This window comes from Hippocampus bargibanti, linkage group LG19 (assembly GCF_051943395.1).
Source record: "Hippocampus bargibanti isolate YZ-2025 linkage group LG19, ASM5194339v1, whole genome shotgun sequence".
Taxonomy (NCBI): domain Eukaryota; kingdom Metazoa; phylum Chordata; class Actinopteri; order Syngnathiformes; family Syngnathidae; genus Hippocampus; species Hippocampus bargibanti.
The window spans coordinates 8571831-8590034 of record NC_142752.1 but is presented as its reverse complement, the minus strand read 5'-3'; the positions used below and the strand labels follow the sequence as shown (position 1 = coordinate 8590034).

The following is an 18204-nucleotide window of genomic DNA, read 5'->3' as shown; positions in this document are numbered from 1 at the left end:
AGGTAGACGTGTGGTCGCTGGGCATCATGGTGATTGAAATGGTCGATGGTGAGCCCCCATACTTTAACGAGCCCCCTTTGCAAGCCATGCGGAGGATACGTGATAACCTGCCCCCGCGGCTGAAAGAGTCGCACAAGGTGAGCGTTAATTTGTGATGTCTGAAATGATTTTCAGGTGGTAAATGGACAGCTCGCCCAGTTGCTAATTTACAGGCAGCGTGGGATCTGACCCCACATGTGAAAATAATGAAAATGCTTACTCTACATGGTATTTTTTGGGGTACAATGTTTGGGTTGTCTTTCTCGACCTAAAAAAAACCTTATGGTAGCTTTATTTTTTTCCCCTCACTAAAAACAACCGATGACACATGGTAATTTTTAGACCAAAATACAAAGTGAGTCAGTCACTCATGGAGGAGTGGTCACCTGTAGTGTAGTGGTGCACTTGCTTGTGCTAGGCGCAGAAATTGTGGTTTCAAACCGAACTCAGGGGCATGGTGAAAATTCAATTTCGAACACATACTTAATTTTTCCTGGGAAACCTCAGTTGCTATCAAAAAGAACCTGGTTCAATCACGGTCTCTGGTAGTGTCGTTGTGCACTCACTGACTTTGGGTGCAGGTAACATTGTCATTGTGAAAATTCAACTTGGAACACTTTTTTTTCCCGGGAAATCTTAGTTGTTGGTATCAAATATGACTAAGGACCTCTGCCATTCACAGTCACTGCTAGCCTAGTGGTACGCTCACTGACATTAGGTCCAGGCAAACTGGCTTCAAATCCCACACCTTGGCATTGTGAAAGTTACTTTTTCCTGGGAAACCTCAATTGTTGGTATGGAATATGACCAAGGACCTTCACCATTCACAGTCACTGCTAACCTAGTGGTACACTCACTGACATTAGGTCCAGGCAAACTGGCTTCAAATCCCACACCTTGGCATTGTGAAAGTTACTTTTTCCTGGGAAACCTCAATTGTTGGTATGGAATATGACCAAGGACCTTCGCCATTCACAGTCACTGCTAACCTAGTGGTACACTCACTGACATTGTTCAAATCCCAGACATTTAGATGGAAAAAAATAAATTGTGAACACTTAATTACTTTTCCCGTTCAACATCACTTGTTGGTATCAAATATGACCAAAACGCCAGGCATGTCACAGTCACTGGTAGTGTAGAGGTACACTCTCCTGCGTTGGGTGCAGGCAGTGTGGGTTCAAATCCCCACCCGGTGAGGGAATAAATGATGGGTCCAACCCCAGAGGCGGTTCCACAAAGAAGGCACAGCAAACAACGCTGGCTGCAAGAAGCAAAGGGAGGTCCTGAACGTCGTTCAGGATCCGAGATGTTGAAAAGCCACAAATGAAAGGGCGAAGCGAGGAACTTATAACACTTTAAAATATATACTAAGTGTTTTGCCGAGGATGTCAAATATGAGTGTCGCACAGATCAACACCCCCTCCCCCTTAGCGGAGTGGTACAAGCACAAGACTTGTACCTGGGCGATCTGAGTTCGAAACATACTCACGGCAGATGCGACCACTTCAAGTTCAGCTTCGCCTGTGGAAGGAGGAAAAGACAAATGAATCACAGATTGTTTTTTAGCCTTACATAAAATAAAATGAAATTAGCATGACGAAATTGGCAACGGAGGAAATGTTTACTTACAGCAATTCGCACAGTTGCCTCAAGACGGCAACAGCTTGCGCTTGAAGACAATGGCACAGTCAGCCACGTTGCAGTTCCGCATACAAAACATCTGATTAAAGAAGAAAAATGTGACAAATGAGCTCACTCATCATGGGCAATCACTTGCATACCCCTGGTTTAAGTGAACAACAAGCTTACCAATTTGGCTGGTGCATCTAGCCAACAGCTCCATGCAGTACAAGGGACGCCAGTGTTGTGCGATGAGTCCTTTTCAATTCTCTATTTGTGGAGCAGCTCCTTTTCTTCATCTCACCTATCGAGGCCCTGCAAAACAGACCCACAAAATGGCCGCTGCGCCACATACATCTTCAATTAGCCAATTGTTTGGTTACCTGGCAGGAGCAGACTTGTCGCAGCCTTCGACTCACCATCATTTTTGACCAAGAAGCCTTCAATGTCTGCATTGAGATGAGCAGTGAACCGGAGGGAGCGACAATTCGCCTATGACACCTGCTTTCAATTGCACCAACGTAACACTTCCGGGTTAAAGGTTGGGTGGGCGGAGGTATCTGTCAAGGCAAAAGCAGCCAATCCGATTAAGGGGCGTGATCATTTGGCACTGCATTTGGAACACCTGATCCAAGTGAGCCTCGTTGTGCAGTCGTTTTACTTTCTTTGACTTACACTGGCCTTCGGACCCCTCACAATTCGATCGAGCCCATCTTTACGTTGCAGAAACACAGTCTCCAATTGTGGCTTTACCAGACATACATGGTTGTTTTTTTAGAGGCTTAAAATGACTCCCCACATACACTGTAATTTTTTTATGCACAAATTGACTTTCGATTGTCATTCTTTATTTATTTATGGTGAAAAATGACTTACATGGTCACCCAAAAATATAGTAATAGCACACTTGCAGGTTCTTTGTCCAGGCAACGTGAAATCAAACACCACTCAATGACGTGGATGTTTATCTTGAAACAGTTACTTTTTCCTGGGAAAGTGGGTTCAAGCCCTTTGTCATTGTGAACATTAAACTTGAAACATTTTTTTTTTTCCTGAGAAACCTCAGTTGTTGGTATCAAATATGACCAAAGACCCTTCCTGTTCACTGTCACTGCCAGAGTAGTGGTATGATTGCTGCTGTTGGATGCAGGTGAACTGGGTTCAAACCCTGGACATTGAGGTGGTCGCAATTAAAGTTTAAACACTTATTTTCAGTTACTTTTTCTGGGCAAAATCAGTTGTTGTTCCAAAATATGATCAAGGAGCGACACAGTTTCCACTCACTGGTAGTGTAGTGGTATACTTGCTGCTTTGGATGCAAGGGATGGGGGTTCAAACCCCGCACATTGACATTGTGAAAGTTCAACTTGACACACTTTTTAACATTTTCCTGGGAAACCTCAGTTATTCGTATCGAATATAACAGAGTACCTGCACGGTCTCCGGTCACTGCTGGTCTAGTGGTGTACTTGTTGTTGTTCGGTGCAGTCGAACTTGGTTCAAATCCCACACCTTGGCATTGTGAAAGTTATACTTGAAACAGTTACTTTTTCCTGGGAAACCTCAATTGTTGGTATGGAATATGACCAAGGACCTCCGCCATTCACAGTCACTGCTAGCCTAGTGGTGCACTCACTGACATTAGGTCCAGGCAAACTGGGTTCAAATCCCAGACATTTAGATGGAAAAAAATAAAGTGTGAACACTTAATTACTTTTCCCGTTCAACATCACTTGTTGGTATCAAATATGACCAAAACGCCAGGCATGTCACAGTCACTGGTAGTGTAGCGGTACACTCTCCTGCGTTGGGTGCAGGCAGTGTGGGTTCAAATCCCCACCCGGTGAGCGAATAAATGCTGGGTCCAACCCCAGAGGCTGTTCCGGAAAGAAGGCACAGCCAACAAGGCTGGCTGGAAGAGGCAATCGGAGGTCCTGAACATCGTTCAGGATCTGAGATGTTGAAAAGCCACGAATGAGAGGGCGAAGCGAGGAACTTATAACACTTTAAAATATATACTAAGTGTTTTGCCGAGGATGTCAAATATGAGTGTCGCACAGAACGACACTCCCTCCCCCTTGGTGGAGTGGTACAAGCACAAGACTTGTACCTGGGCGACCGGGGTTCGAAACATACTCACGGCAGATGCAGCCACTTCAAGTTCCTCTTCGCCTGTGGAAGGAGAAAAGTCAACTTTAATCAAAGATTGGTCGTCAGTGTTATGTAAATTTGGACGACAAATTTGGGAATGGTGAAAATTGTTACTTACAGTGATTCGCACAGTGGCCTCAAGACTGTGACAGCTTGCGCTTGATGATCGCAGAGATGATGCAATTCCGCAAGCAAAACACCTGAGTGAAAAAAAAAAAAAAGATTGAAGAAAAAACATCACAAATGAGCCCACTCATCACAGGCAATGACTTCCCTACCCTTGGTTGAAGTGAACTGCAGGCTTACCAATTAGGCTGGTGAATCTGGCCAACAGCTCCATCCAGTATGAGGGAGGGCACCATTGTGTGATGAGACCTTTTCAAATAAAATAAAAAGCATCTGAGATCTGGGCCACGTTGAGAAGTCAGCACGACAAATTAGACTCACCTGTGTTCCACAGTTCTGCATTTGTGGAGCAGCTCCTTTCCTTGATTTCACCCATTGAAGCACTGTAAAACACACCCACAAAATGGCAGCTGCGTCACATGCATCTTCAATTAGCCAATTGTTTGGTTACCTGGCAGGAGCAGACTTGTCACAGCCTTCGACTCACTATCATTTTTTACCAAGAAGCCCTCAATGTCTGCATTGAGATGAGCAGTGAACCAGAGGGAGCGACAATTCGCCCATGACACCTGCTTTCAATTGCACCAACGTAACACATCCGGGTTAAAGGGTGGTGGGTGGAGCTATCTGTCCAGGCAACAGCAGCCAATCCGATTAAGGGGCGTGATCATTTGGCACTGCATTTGGAGCACCTGATCCAAGTGAGCGTCGTTGTGCAGTCGCTTGACTTTCTTTGACTCACAACGCCCTTCGGACCCCTCACAGATCAATTGAGTCCATTTCTACGTCACAGAAACAGTCTCCCGTTGTGGCTTTACCAGACATACATGGTCATTTTTTGGGGCTAAAAAAAACTTACATGGTTGTTTCGTTCTGCGCAAAATGTCTTACAATACATGGTCATTATTTATTTTTGCATTATTCGCTAAAAATGAATTACTGTACATTGTCACCCAAAAATATAGTAGTGGGACACTTGCAGGTTCTTTGTCCAGGCACCGTGAAATCAAACACCACTCAATGACATTGTGAATATTTATCTTGAAACACTTAGTTACTTTTTCCAGGGATACCTCAGTTGTTGGTATCAAAAACGACCACGGAACCAAACCATTCACGGTCACTGTTGGTGTAGTGGTCCACTTGCTGATTTTGCATGCAGGCTAAGTGTGTTCAAATCCCACACGTTCAAATGACTAAATTGAACATTCAACACTTAGTTACTTTTTCCTGAGAAACCTCAGTTGTTGGTATCAAATATGATCATAGACCTATGTGCGCCAATGTCCCTGATAAAGTAGTGGTATGCTAGTTGACATTGGAAGCAGGCAAAGTGGGTTCAAACCCCACACGCCAATATTGTCGAACTTAAACTTGAAACACTTAGTTACTTTTTCCTGGGAGACCTCAGCTGTTTGTATCAAATATGACCAAGGAACCAGACTGTTCACAGTCACTGCTGGTCTAGTGGTACGCTCACTGACATTGGGTGCTGGCAAAGTGGGTTCAAACCGTACACATTCACATTGTGAGAATTCGACTTGAAACCCTTATTTACTTTTCCTTGGAGATCTGAGTTGTTGATATAAAAAACGACCACAGAACTAAAGCATTTGTAGTCACTGGTGGTGTGGTGGTCCACTCACTGATGTTGGATGCAGGCAAAGTGAGTTCAACTCCCACACATGACGTTGTCTGAACAGAACATTAAACACTTAGTTACTTTTTCCTGGGCAACATCAGTTGTTTGTATCAAATATGACCGAAACGCAAAGCAAGACACAGTCACTGGTAGTGTAGAGGTACACTCTCCTGCGTTTGGCGCAGGCAGTGTGGGTTCAAATCCCCACCCGGTGAGGAAATAAATACTGGGTCCCACCCCAGAGGCGGTGCCAAAATGAAGGGCGTGGCCAATAAGGCCGGCTGGCAGAATCAATGGGTGGTCCTGAACATCGTTCAGGATCTGAGATGTTGAAAAGCCACGAATGACAGGGCGAAGCGAGGAACTTATAACACTTTAAAATATATACTAAGTGTTTTGCCGAGGATGTCAAATATGAGTGCCGCATGGAACGACACTCCCTCCCCTTTGTTGTAGTGGTACAAGCACTAGTCTTGTACCTGGGCTGCCCGAGTTCGAAACATACTCACGGAAGATGCGGCCGCTTCAAGTTCCTCTTCGCCTGTGGAAGGAGAAAAAGACAAATCAATCACAGATTGTTCAAGTCTTCAATAAAATGAAATTAGCATGATAAAAATGTCAACAGAGGACATGTTTACTTACAGCAAATCCCTTGGTGGCATCAATTGGTCTGGAGATTCTGGCCCACAGCTCCATGCTGGGGACCTCCACAGAAATGAAGGACGGCGCTGGTGCACAATGGGACCTAAAAAAAAAAGATTTGGTCCATTATCTGAATAAACACATGTACTCACTTCACCAATTTTGCTTACCTGCCTCCTCGACCCATCGCCATCATGCACAACTGGAGAAAAAAAAAACAATTGCATGTCAATTCATCAATTTACTGGTGAAGTTTGTCCTTGTTGTGGTGAGGCATCCACGCGTCAAGAAGTTGGCTAGATAAATTATACTTATCTGTGTTCCACTAAATTCTGCATTTGTGGAGCACCTCCTTTTCTTCCTGCAAAACACACACACAAAATGGCAGTTGCACCACAGGTATCTTCAATTAGCAAATTGTTTGGTTACCTGGCAGGAGCAGACTTGTCATTTGACTTGCCGTCCATTCAGCGAAGAAGCCCTCTTGTGGGACAACAATGACTCCCCATCTGTATTGAATAGTGTTGACCGGAGCAGTTTATCAGGGAGAGCAACCATCGGCCCTTACAACTGCTCCAACTGACGATTTCCAGAATGGGGGGTGGGGGGTGAAGCTAAGACCTTTCTGTTCAGCCCACAACAAGACAAAATAGCCAATCTGATTAGGGGGGCGGGCGCTCTCCTCCCACCATCCCATTCCACGCTACATTTAGAACACCTGAGCCAAATGAGCTTCGTTGTGGAGTGGCTTCCCCCCCCCCCCCACAGCCTGCCATTGACCCATTCTAAGATCAATAGAGCTCATTTTTCCATGTATAGCTAGGCATTTTCAGCCCAAAAAAGACCATGAATACTCATACTTAAGCCCGCCAAAAAAGATCATGTACTGTAAAGTGTTTTTGCTACGAAAGAAAAAAAGAGGAAACAGGATAAGCTGAGTACTACTTGTGATTGTGTTGTGGCAGGTGTCGTCGGTGCTGTGTTCCTTCCTGGACTTGATGCTGGTACGCGAACCTTCCCAGCGTTCCACCGCACAGGAGCTTCTCCAGCATCCTTTCCTTAAACTGTCGGGACCGCCTTCCTGCATCGTGCCCCTCATGAGACACTACCGCCACCGCTGAAAAAAGACGCACGCACACACAAAAACACACACACGCAGTTTGGTGGTTACTGCCCACCCTTTGTCAAAACTGACTCCCCTTGTAACCGTGACGTAGATCAGCTCACCAACAGACAACAGAAACTTAGACACGGACTCCTGGTGTTTTAGGGCCTGTGTGGTTGAATAACCACCCGCGCCGTACCTGCACATGTATTTTAAGAGTAACTTGTAAAGATTGAGTGTACAGTTTTGATAACTGAGTATTTAATGGTGTGGTAGCCATTGTGATGGGAGCAGTATTGAGTAGACGTTCCTAAGCTTTAAAAGTGATGAAAAAAATGTCCTAAACAAATGTAAATACACACAAAGACACACACGTGCATGCACACAAATACGTACAGTATAAATCTGATGATACTTTATCTGTATCCACTGATCTCGATCTTTAGATCTATACCTGTCCGACCAGATCTAGATCTACATCTTTCAATCAAAAAAGAAAGTAATTAAAATAAAATTCTCTCTCTCTCTCTCTCTCTCTCTCTCTCTCTCTCTCTCTCTCTCTCTCTCTCTCTCTCTCTCTCTCTCTCTCTCTCTCTCTCTCTCTCTCTCTCTCTCTCTCTCTCTCTCTCTCTCTCTCTCTCTCTCTCTCTCTCTCTATATATATATATATATATATTGTATACAACCCAATTTATATAGCACGTTCACAACAGCTACACACACATGGCACAACACAGACATACACAAATATTCCACTTTAACCCAACTGTTACTGTAAAAAGAAATCAACTAAATATATGATATTACTATTATCCATCTTTGTAGACAGAACTTTAAAACTTTGGGCAAAAAAGGGTAATGTAAGGCATTTTCTACTAGCTTTTCAAAGTATTTATTTATTGCTTCATTTTTTTGTCTGGTGTGGCCTTTTTTTAAAAAAAAAAATCAGTCATTTCTTAATTGTTGACATTATTTAATGAAAAAGAAATGCAGTGGTTGAAAGGGATTTCTTCAAATACACTTCAATGCAACTCAAACTTCACTTTGCGTTTTTGTGTGAAGACATATGTGGACATTTACATGATTGAGTATATACATTTATGAATGGGATTATACATTTGTATGATCTTGTCAGTGCATCACATAAAATAAACACGAATACTGGACCAAATAGTTTTAAAGACCACTGATTTCACATGAAGGGTGTGAATAAAAAAAATAAAAAAAGACATTGCTGTTCAGCAAAATCATCTCTTAATTTACCCAACACCACTTCGTACCCCTTGATGCTATACAAAAATTCGGATCAAAAGGAATGATTGCTGTAACCACTTGATGTATATTAAACATCATGCTGTTGATATATCAACACAATGATTTTAATTTACGAAAGTACACATTATTTTCCAGATTGATTAACTCATTCACTGCAATTTACGATTTTATTCGGGAAATGAAAATATGACGGAGAGCGCCATTCCTGAATTTGTTCTGGGTTTTTCATGCTTGGGTGCCGATAAAGCGCTGGTCAGACCTCTGGCAATGTTTTTACCTCCCACAAGGGGGCAACATATTCTATTTGTCCAGGTTAAAGGTTTTTAAAGCGTGATATAAACCAATACCTATGTATTGCATTGCATTTTGGACAGCCACCCTCATTTCTAGCTCATATAACTCCATACTCATAATTTAGGAATTAACTTTTTTTCTGATGAAAGAAGAGAGTCTAAGGTTTCTAATGCTGCATTGAATCTTTATGTCATTCTAAAACTCAATATTCTGTGGGTCCTGGAATTCAAGTGACAATGACAAAAACCTTGGCACTGGAGTGGACACATTTTTGCATGTCGAGCAGTGAATGAGTTAAACCGATACAAGCATGCCACCGGTGCGAGCCATTAACGATGTTTTCACAAATTTTAACATTGATTACATATACACTTACATAATATGTCCAAAACATGTCATCAAAAGCCTTTTGTTGGTTATCACTGAAGTCAACATGCTTTGAGTGCATCTTTGGCAATTGTAGGCAGCCAATGAAATGGGTTTGTCCATTCATGTCACAAAATGCACTGATTGTAGCACTTACTGAAGAAATCAATAAGGAAAGAGAGAAAAAAGTAGACAAGGTTATAAAATGAAAAATAAATCCACGACGAATAAATCCCCTGAAATGCAAAAGTGGTATCCATTTTGACCCATCAATCACTGTGATTTGTACACTGTATGTATGCGTTATGGAGTTGGATAAGGGACAAAAGTTTTATACTGGGGGGGGGGGAGATAAAAACTTAAATTGAAAATTGTGTTGATCCCGATTTTTGGAAAATATAAAAATGTGTTTGAAATAAAAATTGTGTGAAATATTCTGTTTAGATATCACTTTGATTCATTTTGTCAATTCTTTGGAATAAATTATAGTTGACGTTCACACACATACGCATGTATAAATAATTCTTGGCTATCCCGCACCAGGTTTTTGGCACACTGGGGTACCTCAGGTATCCACTCACAGTACCCTTTTGATTGAAAAAAAGTTATTTATTCTTATAATTGAGTATTTCCCCCAAAGGCTTTCCTTTACTGCCATTTTCACTTGTCTTAACTGCCCTCTCATCATTTCCCCAAAATCCGCAGGGGCCTTGGAGCCAAGAACCAAACGGAGTGGGAGGAGGTGATGTCATTTACGGTCTGATTTGGCTTGGTGTGCTGCAAGTGCTTTGCGGCATAATGGGATATTGATTGAGGCGGGAAAGCAGAGAACAGCATTCTCTTCCTTTCTTGGTCTTCCACAGCACACGTCACCCGGAAATAAATTCACCTCCCCCCCCACCCATTCTATATATTCATGTGTTTTGCATTAAATATGGATTATTAAAATGTCTCGTTATACTGGTGTCCTCTTCTTTTTTTTAAGATCATGACTTTTGACAGGATGTGTTTGGCAGATATGGCTAATGTGTTTTAAAGGCACTGGTTTACATTGAGAGGGAAAGTAAAAACACGAAATGTAAAATGCCTCAATAACCTCTTGAGGAGCTCGCAATAAGAAGAAAGGAGCTTCGATGCGGAACTGTCGCTGCTTGGAATTCAAGCGGATTTATGTGGGGACAGGAGATGTGAGACAGTCTATGTCAATAGCTGCTACAGCTTCGTGTTTGCTTTCAACATTTAGCTTTTGTCAGACGTGCACATTTCACCATGACGTCCTGATCCACTGGTGAAAAGGATGCTTTGATTCTCTGTTCTTTCATCTTGATTACTTCATACAACAAAGAGGGTGCAGAAAGTGCTTAACTCATTCACTACCAGACGTGCAAAAATGTGTCCACTTCAGTGCTCGGGTTTTTGTCATTGTCACTTGAATTCCAGGACCCACAGAATATTGCGTTTTAGGACTACATAAACATTCAATACAGTGTTAGAAACCTTAGACTCCCTTCTTACATGGAAAAATGGGAACTGCTGCCCCCTTGTGGTAGAGAAAAAAAAACAATGCCAGAGGCCATGGCCAGCGCTTTATCGGCACTCAAGCATTCGGCACACAAAATCGGCAATGGCGCTCGACATCATATTTTCATTTCCTGAATTGCAGTATGTGTCTTTGTTTTGCTTTTTTGTTCTTTTGATTTTAAGGTGGCGCCGCGAGACTGTTTGCCTTTACAGCAGCTCCTGTATTTTCTTTTTCTACTTCTTCATTTTCTTTCCTCTTCCATCACTTTGCTGCTGTGAAAAGTAAATTTATCCACTGCAAGATCTAATAAATACTAATCCAAAGTATGAACCCAAATTTTACTGGAAGACTTCAGGTGCATATCAGGATATAAATGCCACTGTCAATTTCAATGACAAAATCAATAATTCCATCTGTGCGCTGACTTCACTCATCTATCTCTTGGACAGAAATGGACTGAATGCGTGCAAGATGTCAATAAATGTGAAAAAAAAAAACATTCTCACAACGAGTGTTTTGATAAGACTTTTTTAGGCATAGGATTCGAGGAAAATATTGCACACTTTTTTTTATATGTGATGGACATGGACATTATGGATATGGGATAAATGATCAAATGGCTTTTGATGCTAACATCCATCTGGAGACGTTCAACACGCGAGGAAAGGATGTCCCATTACATGTTCTTGTACATGGAGCGGTCGCGTGGTAGTTGTGGTGGTGTGTTGCTGGCACTCAGCTTGAGGTGGAAGTGGTAGACGGTCAACGTGATGATGATGATCAGAGCCAGAATGAAACCCAGAATGAGTGGGAGAGTCTCCTCCAGGCGCTCGCGCTGGTCCGTGATGCATTTATATGCTGAGGGAGTCACAAAAAAAGACAATAAATAATCCGAGAACATAATTTTTCAATATTTTGTGAACATTTTAGCATCTTTCGACTTCACGGCCAGCAGCTGGCCTACTCACGCTCACTGAAGACGAAATCTGCAGCCATGTCAAAAGGTTGAATCTGAATGTCGTACATGTGCACGGTGACGCCTTTCTGGTGGTCGCTGCTGATGAGGGTCAGCGTCTGCTGGGCGGTGCAAACATACGAATGGCCGGCCGGCGTCACCAATGCCGATAGGCGGTGGGTAGTTGCCGTGCGCTTACCCGCTAATGATGAAAGTAAAAAATATTGGGATTTGACTCTCTGTACAGCGGGATAAGACGATGGGGGTTAAATGTGGATGATGTCGCAGCAAGTGGGTGCAAAGCTGCTGAGTCACGGTGGAATAATCCGACTCACGGTTGTAGGCGTTGATAAAGTGGGAACTTTCGGATGTGTCGTACACAAATTGAACCTTGCTGATCTTCCACACCTCTGCACCTTTGGTGCGCTGCTCCTGCAATGCGCACCAATAAAAGCGTGGGAATTAAGACCGTTTTTGAAACAATATTCAGGATTTAAATGGATTTCTTTCAGAAAGAACGCCTTTAATAGTACCACAATGGGGAAATGTGCAATTTGGGAGAAAAAAAAGTACAATCAATCAAATCTAAATCAGATTTTAGGAAAAAAAAAAATGGGCATACATATGTGCAACTTTGTAAGCCTTTCAAATGAAATATAACATTAGCTTACAAAGTACTTTTAAGTCATTGTTTTGGTCATATGTCGCAATACAGTCATGGTGTGTGTGTATGTGTTTGCATGGCACCTTAGAGAAGAAGATGCGCAGCGTGTAGGCGTTTTTCCAGCTGATGTGGATCTCCGATTCGGCGTGGCCACATTTGCCGTCAATCTGAGCGCCTCGAGGCAACGTGAACGACGCCTGCTCCGTGATTAACTGCCAGCACACATAATGGTGAAAAAACATCATTGATTGAGTCGTGCCGATAACAATTTCAACTGCCATCTTTTTAATTCTGCTGAGTCAGCATTCTATGATATAGTTAGAACCCTGGAAAATGTCTTTTGCCTCACATTAGTTAAAAAAGGCAGGTGGGGGCTGGAGAATGAGGGTGTAGATGTGGTAAGACAATGGAGGAGATGAGTGGGGGTTCTCCTTACATCTATCCGGTTGAGAGCCAGGACGTCGTACGGCACAACCAGTTTGACGGCGAACTCCACCATGAGGCAGGTGGTCCCGTTCTCCCGCACGGCGAAGATGGCCCGATCGGGGTTCTCCGAAAGACCCGACAGGTTCTCCCCTTCCTGCTCACCCACCGACAGCGACAGCAGCAACGCGCCTGCACGGGAACACGATCAGTACTGTACTCCAAAACAAAGAAAGAAACAAACGACAACAACAAAATGCATTGTCAGCATAAAAAAACAAAATAAAATAAACAAACGGGAAGTGAGGAATATAAAGCTCATGGGCCAATAATGAGCCCCTTGAGATTTAAGTTGTGGAGTAATGACTGCAGTGTGGAGTAATGACTGCAACACTCCCTGGTCAGCAATACACACACACACACACACACACAACGCGCACACACACACGAAAAATCAGAATGCCGCAAATAAAGCAGAGTCAGCATTAAAAAAAAATCACTCTGAGTTTAAGGAACGTGCGGATTGTCGTCCATTTACAGTTAAACTTCAATTCCATTTAAGCAGATACAAAACATGGATGGAAATAAATTACTTCATGAACAGATCACATTTCAAATTATTATTTAAAATGAATTACATTAACTAAACCCTGGTTGAAATTCACTTTTGGATAACTCACTTTCATTTTTTGAACATCTCTCACTTTCACACACACAAAAGACGCAGAATCATCACGAACCTAATAAAAAAAGCTGTCCGCTGTCCATGGTGCTGAAACCCGCTCGTCCCATCTTTCAGCAGGGGTCCCCTCCACCACCAAAGCCGGCGTGGACAACTAACCCGGATCAGCTGCAAGTACCTGAGCTGAGTGGGAAAGAGAGGAAGAAGAGGCAGGAAAGCGAGCGAGAGAGAGAGAGCAAGAGAGAGAGAGCAGGAGGTGGGAAATCCCTCCCCTCAAATCCTCACAGATGCACTCCCCAAAGTAGATAAATAAAATACATAAATAACATGGAGGGGTTAAAAAAAATGACACTTGATCCAGCACACGAAAGACTACATGTGACAAAGTGAAGTCATCTGCTACGCATCAGTCAACATCCCCGCAGTGGCTCTCGACTGGGCTGCAGGTTGCGCTACCAGTGAGGTGTGACCGTGAGACCTCCGCCTAACCCACGCAAAGCTACCCCCACCTCCCTCCGAACCCCCCAACGAAGCTGCCAAAGGGTCCGCCTTCACCTCTGCGCCTGCACAAAAGAGCAGTGGAGCTTTTATGTTGCGCTCAGATGGAGTGAAGGAGACAAACTGTGATTTTTGCAAGGGAAGTCTGCCATCCCCACTTTGGTGCGACTGAATACCTGAGAGTACAACTGAATACTGCAATACTATTTTTCAAAGTTTTATTTTTGTGTATTTTGAAGAAAAAGTTTATTTTGGAAATTCAATCCTATATTTTTCCCCACTCCATTTCTGGCGGATTCTGAATGGATATTTTTAAAGCATTTTCAGGAACTTCTGTGATGCAAGTGGACACACATTGACATGCTGTAGAATCAAGTGGGAGGACAATGGGGGGTAAACTACACCCGTGGGCCGGTTCTGGACCGTTGGTGTTTTTGTTCGAGTCCGATGAAGATTTGTACGCAAGTAAGGTTTGATTTGAAAAAAAAATACATTCATTTCTTTTGGACTTAAAAAAACTGGTATTGTGACTTGAGAGTGACTTGAAATTGCAGGGGAGAGGCAGGGAGAGGGAGGGGGGGGCTGACTGGTTTATTTTGAGCACAATTAACTCATTCACTGCCAGATGTGCAAAAATGTGGGTTTTTGTCATTGTCACTAAGATTCCAGGACCCACAGAATATTGAGTTTTAAGACTACATCAAAGTTCAACGCAGAATAAGACACCTTAGACTCTTTTTTTCATCAGGAAGAAAATAGTTAATTCCTAAATCATATCAGTCTGGAGTTATGTGAGCTTGAAATGAGGGCAGCTGTACAATATGCAATACATACATATTGGTTGATATAGCGCTTTAACAACATCTGAAGCTGGAACAAAGCATTAACATGGAAAAAAGGGCAATGCTACCCCCTTGTGGAAGGGAAAAACATTGCCAGAGGTCATGGCCAGCGCTTTATCGGCACCAAAACAAGAAAAAAAAACCCGAACAAATTCTGGAATGTTGCCCTACATAATATTTTCAATTCCCGAATAAATTCGCGAATGGGAGTGAATGAGTTAAAAAAAAACTACATTTTATATGAATATGCATTGCATTTATTTTTTCTGCATCATTTTATTTTTTACTAATGTTTTGGTGAACGTGCATATGAACTGGTTGGCTTCTGTACCTCTATCAAAGTTTAAAACAACTGCTCTAGATGCTTCAAAATAGAGTCCAAATATTAAAATGTGTGATTTTATTTTGTTGAATTGTAGATTTCTTGATGTTAAACAAGTGTACACAAGTGGAAAAAAAAAGACAAGAAAACAGATGCTTTCAAGTCCCCCGTTCCACTGCCATTTATTGGGTACACATACTATAAAACAGTATTAAAGGAGTCGGGTAACAACCATGTCATCTTCGCTTAAAATATAACAGTACACTTGAAACACAAAAAAAAAGACAAGAAAAAACACATACACACATTGGGGATGGTTGGAGAGGTACAGTATAAAAAAAACCTCCAACAAAAAAATTAAACTATATATATATATATATATATATAGTTATAGATCTCTATATAAATAACTCTAATAATTTGGCATTGACACTTGCTCAAATAAGTTAAAACAATCCTAGCAGACATTGAGTGGCACGTTTGTAAAGCCAAAGAATAAAAGCACTTTTTCCCCCCCGCCTTAGGGGAGGTCATTCCTCTGCTCATACCAATTAGAAAAATAAAAATAAATAAAAAACTGTTATTCACCACGTGATGACATCCGGATGACATCCTGAGGACGCAACATTTTGGTGGCCCTTTTTGTCGCCTGCGCTTTGAATTACAGTTAAAGTGAATAATTTCACATTAAAGTTGGTCAAACTTTTGTCCTCTGTGGTAACATTTAGTTTTAAAAATGGAAAAGCCACCGAGTCATATGTAAATTAGGTTAAAAAAGGGGGGGAAAAAGTTAAATCGTGTCTGTAAAAATAGTTTGTTTCAATACTTTTGTTTTCCAAAGACTAGGAACAAATTATCAAATGTGATGAAAACACAAATAAATACGAATAAATACATTCCACTGATCCGTGTTTTGGAGGAAAAAGAGCCCAAATGCAAAGCTCTAGATAATCAAATACAGTATCAACGCTTAAAGGACAACCAACGTCACTTTTTTGTTTCCTAACTGACATCAGAAAAACGTTTTATAGCATCTAAAATACCCAAAACACACATTATGATATTTTTATTCAAATGCAAAACACCATTAAAAATGACTTAAAGTGTCCAAAATCTGCAAAAAATTGAGCTGCGAATTGGGCATTTTCAGAAAGTCCCGCCCCCAGTTTGTGACGTCACGCCAAGACATCTTGCATTGCTGGAGAATCCAAACAATGGCTTTAGATTCGGAGAATATGCTTTCTTGTTACACATCCAGTTATGAATATGATTCAAATAGTTCTGAAGAGGAACGCATACATGTTTGCAATCGATTAAAGAATTTATTCTGTGCCATTTTGAGACAACATTGGGGGGAAATGTATCACCCAAATAGAGGCACAAAATGGCGTCCAAGCTCCTGTGATGAATTAATCAGCACGTTTCCACAGGCTGATAAATTCCTTCCATGGAGCTTGGTCGCCCTCTTCTGGCGGCTTTTTGGTGCAACACGAGGTTTTCAGACCAAACAAGTACAGCAAAATACATTGACGTGATGGAAGGACTGCTACAATGTGTCTTTTTTTCGGTCAGGGGCGTTCCTTCAGTGACGTCACGTACGGACTCGTCACCAATGCAAAAACAAGACTTCCTGAATGTTCAGCGCGAGTCTTAAAACGTAAAATACAGCTATATACGGTGGAATCTTTGTAAAATATGCTCTGTAGAAGTCATTTCAAGCCATTTTATAAATTATGGACACAACTTGTCCGGAGATGTCGGTTGTCCTTTAAAAGGAAGGAAAAAAAAACATACTTTGCCCTCACCCGTTTTACATGGTAAAAAACACTTTGCAGATTTTGAAAAAAAAAATGATAAAACATCTTCAAATGTCAATGTATTTCAGGCAAGACAACTTTTCTTTGGCAGTAAAATCATATGAGTGGGGGGCCACATCCATTTCATACAATTGGATAAAAAATGTTCATTACAGTACCAGCCATTTCCAGACCGCTTGAAAAAGTACCCGGGATTGAATGTGGGGTCTGAGATGCTAATAAATTGCCTGGAAGTGTCCATTTCATTGATTTTAAGAGTGTTTTTGGGAACATCACTCATGGTGAGGAAAAATAAAACATGAAAATTTTCATTGAGGTGGACATTTTTTCCCCCATATCGTGCTACTTCAACAAAATCTATTTAAAGAAAAAGAAAAAAAAACAATCGCATTGGAAATCAAATGTGGTTGTACAAACAGTGCTACATTCCAATCATGTCATGTACAAACAAAGTGTTGATGTGCACAGTTTCAAAGCTAAATGGGGTGTTTGTCGGTGGGCTACAGTGTGGTTGCGTTATGGGTGTGGGTGTGTTTGTGTGGGTCAGACGCTCACACCACTGTGGCAGGTCGGCGCTCCATCTCCTCCTCCAACTTGGCCATCTGGAGCATGTCCTTTGCCTTTGGGAGAGCGTGCAAAGCATTTCAGAAAATATTCAAGGAAGACATGCACATATGTTCCTTCATGCTAGCGCGCAACGCATAAGATAAGTCGACGAAATTCCGATCAAATGCCAGGTTTTTGTGGAATAAAAAGTGAGATCGAGATAAGTTACGGGCATTCATAAGTTGTCTTCACTTTCAAACTGCTGTGAGAAGCGGCCTTCAGGGCATTTTAACTCATTCACTACCATTCACAAATTTATTCGGGAATTGAAATTATGAGGTAGAGCGCCATTCCCGATTTTTTTTCTTGTTTGGGTGCCGATACAGCGCTGGTTAGACCTCTGGCAATATATTTTCCATTCCATGAGTAGGCCGCATTTGCCTTTTGACCATGTTGGCACTTTGTTACAGCTTCAGCTGTTGTTAAAGCCCTATATAAATCAATATTTATGTATTGTATTGTATTTGTACAGCCGCCCCCATTTCAAGCTCAGATAACTCCAGACCGATATAACTTCGGAATTTTTTTTTTTTTCTGATGAAAGAAGAGAGGCTAAGGTTTCCAACGTTGTATTGAATGTTTGTGTACTCCTAAAACTCAATTCTATGGG

At 41.9% G+C, this 18204-nt stretch overlaps 4 protein-coding genes across 15 annotated transcripts in view; 1 reads left to right on the top strand and 3 right to left on the bottom strand.

Moving 5' to 3' along the window:
* pak5 (p21 protein (Cdc42/Rac)-activated kinase 5) overlaps positions 1-9440 on the top strand; it is a 55195-nt gene extending 45755 nt beyond the window's left edge. For all 6 annotated transcript variants that reach the window (XM_089021692.1, XM_089021688.1, XM_089021689.1 and 3 more), the window contains 2 exons: positions 3-137; positions 7189-9440. In XM_089021692.1, coding sequence (XP_088877818.1) covers positions 3-137; positions 7189-7344 — 291 coding nt within the window. In that variant the 3' untranslated portion in view covers positions 7345-9440. The remainder of the gene's footprint in view (positions 1-2; positions 138-7188) is intronic.
* On the bottom strand, positions 1058-6786 carry LOC148883895 (uncharacterized). 7 transcript variants are annotated; one of them, XM_089021700.1, is made up of 13 exons: positions 6653-6786; positions 6394-6584; positions 6224-6326; positions 6091-6122; positions 4261-4322; positions 4092-4188; positions 3932-4013; positions 3803-3834; positions 2082-2222; positions 1852-2004; positions 1672-1762; positions 1528-1563; positions 1058-1325 (listed from the first exon to the last, which is right to left on the bottom strand). In XM_089021700.1, the coding sequence occupies exons 2-9, from the start codon at positions 6417-6419 to the stop codon at positions 2198-2200; spliced, it is 459 nt and encodes a 152-aa protein (XP_088877826.1). In that variant the 5' UTR covers positions 6420-6584; positions 6653-6786; the 3' UTR covers positions 1058-1325; positions 1528-1563; positions 1672-1762; positions 1852-2004; positions 2082-2197. The 7 variants fall into 7 exon arrangements, with proteins under 7 accessions (XP_088877826.1, XP_088877825.1, XP_088877824.1 ...); XM_089021699.1 differs by having other exon boundaries at positions 1058-1303; XM_089021698.1 differs by having other exon boundaries at positions 1058-1303; positions 1532-1563.
* Positions 9441-9572: 132 nt separating the features above from the next.
* Positions 9573-14614, bottom strand: lamp5 (lysosome associated membrane protein 5). The gene is made up of 6 exons (XM_089021694.1): positions 13568-14614; positions 12841-13019; positions 12488-12616; positions 12076-12172; positions 11754-11942; positions 9573-11643 (listed from the first exon to the last, which is right to left on the bottom strand). The coding sequence occupies exons 1-6, from the start codon at positions 13617-13619 to the stop codon at positions 11462-11464; spliced, it is 828 nt and encodes a 275-aa protein (XP_088877820.1). The 5' UTR covers positions 13620-14614; the 3' UTR covers positions 9573-11461.
* Positions 14615-15567: 953 nt separating this feature from the next.
* Positions 15568-18204, bottom strand: part of plcb4b (phospholipase C, beta 4b) — a 46996-nt gene continuing 44359 nt past the window's right edge. The window contains exon 42 of the mRNA XM_089022192.1: positions 15568-17608. Coding sequence (XP_088878318.1) covers positions 17532-17608 — 77 coding nt within the window. The 3' untranslated portion in view covers positions 15568-17531. The remainder of the gene's footprint in view (positions 17609-18204) is intronic.

Excerpts from the sequence above, each read along its gene's own strand:
- LOC148883895 (XM_089021696.1), bottom strand. The coding sequence starts at position 6,419 with ATGATGGCGATGGGTCGAGGAGGCAG. Across the intron at positions 6,123-6,223 it reads ATGCCACCAAGGGATTTGCT|GCGAAGAGGAACTTGAAGCG; the intron begins GTAAGTAAACAT and ends CTCCTTCCACAG. Across the intron at positions 4,323-6,090 it reads TTGAAGCGGCCGCATCTTCC|TGCTTCAATGGGTGAAATCA; the intron begins GTGAGTATGTTT and ends TGTGTTTTACAG.
- lamp5 (XM_089021694.1), bottom strand. The coding sequence starts at position 13,619 with ATGGGACGAGCGGGTTTCAGCACCATGGACAGCGGACAGCTTTTTTTA. Across the intron at positions 12,617-12,840 it reads TGGCTCTCAACCGGATAGAT|TTAATCACGGAGCAGGCGTC; the intron begins GTAAGGAGAACC and ends GTGTGCTGGCAG. Across the intron at positions 12,173-12,487 it reads TGCGCATCTTCTTCTCTAAG|GAGCAGCGCACCAAAGGTGC; the intron begins GTGCCATGCAAA and ends TGCGCATTGCAG.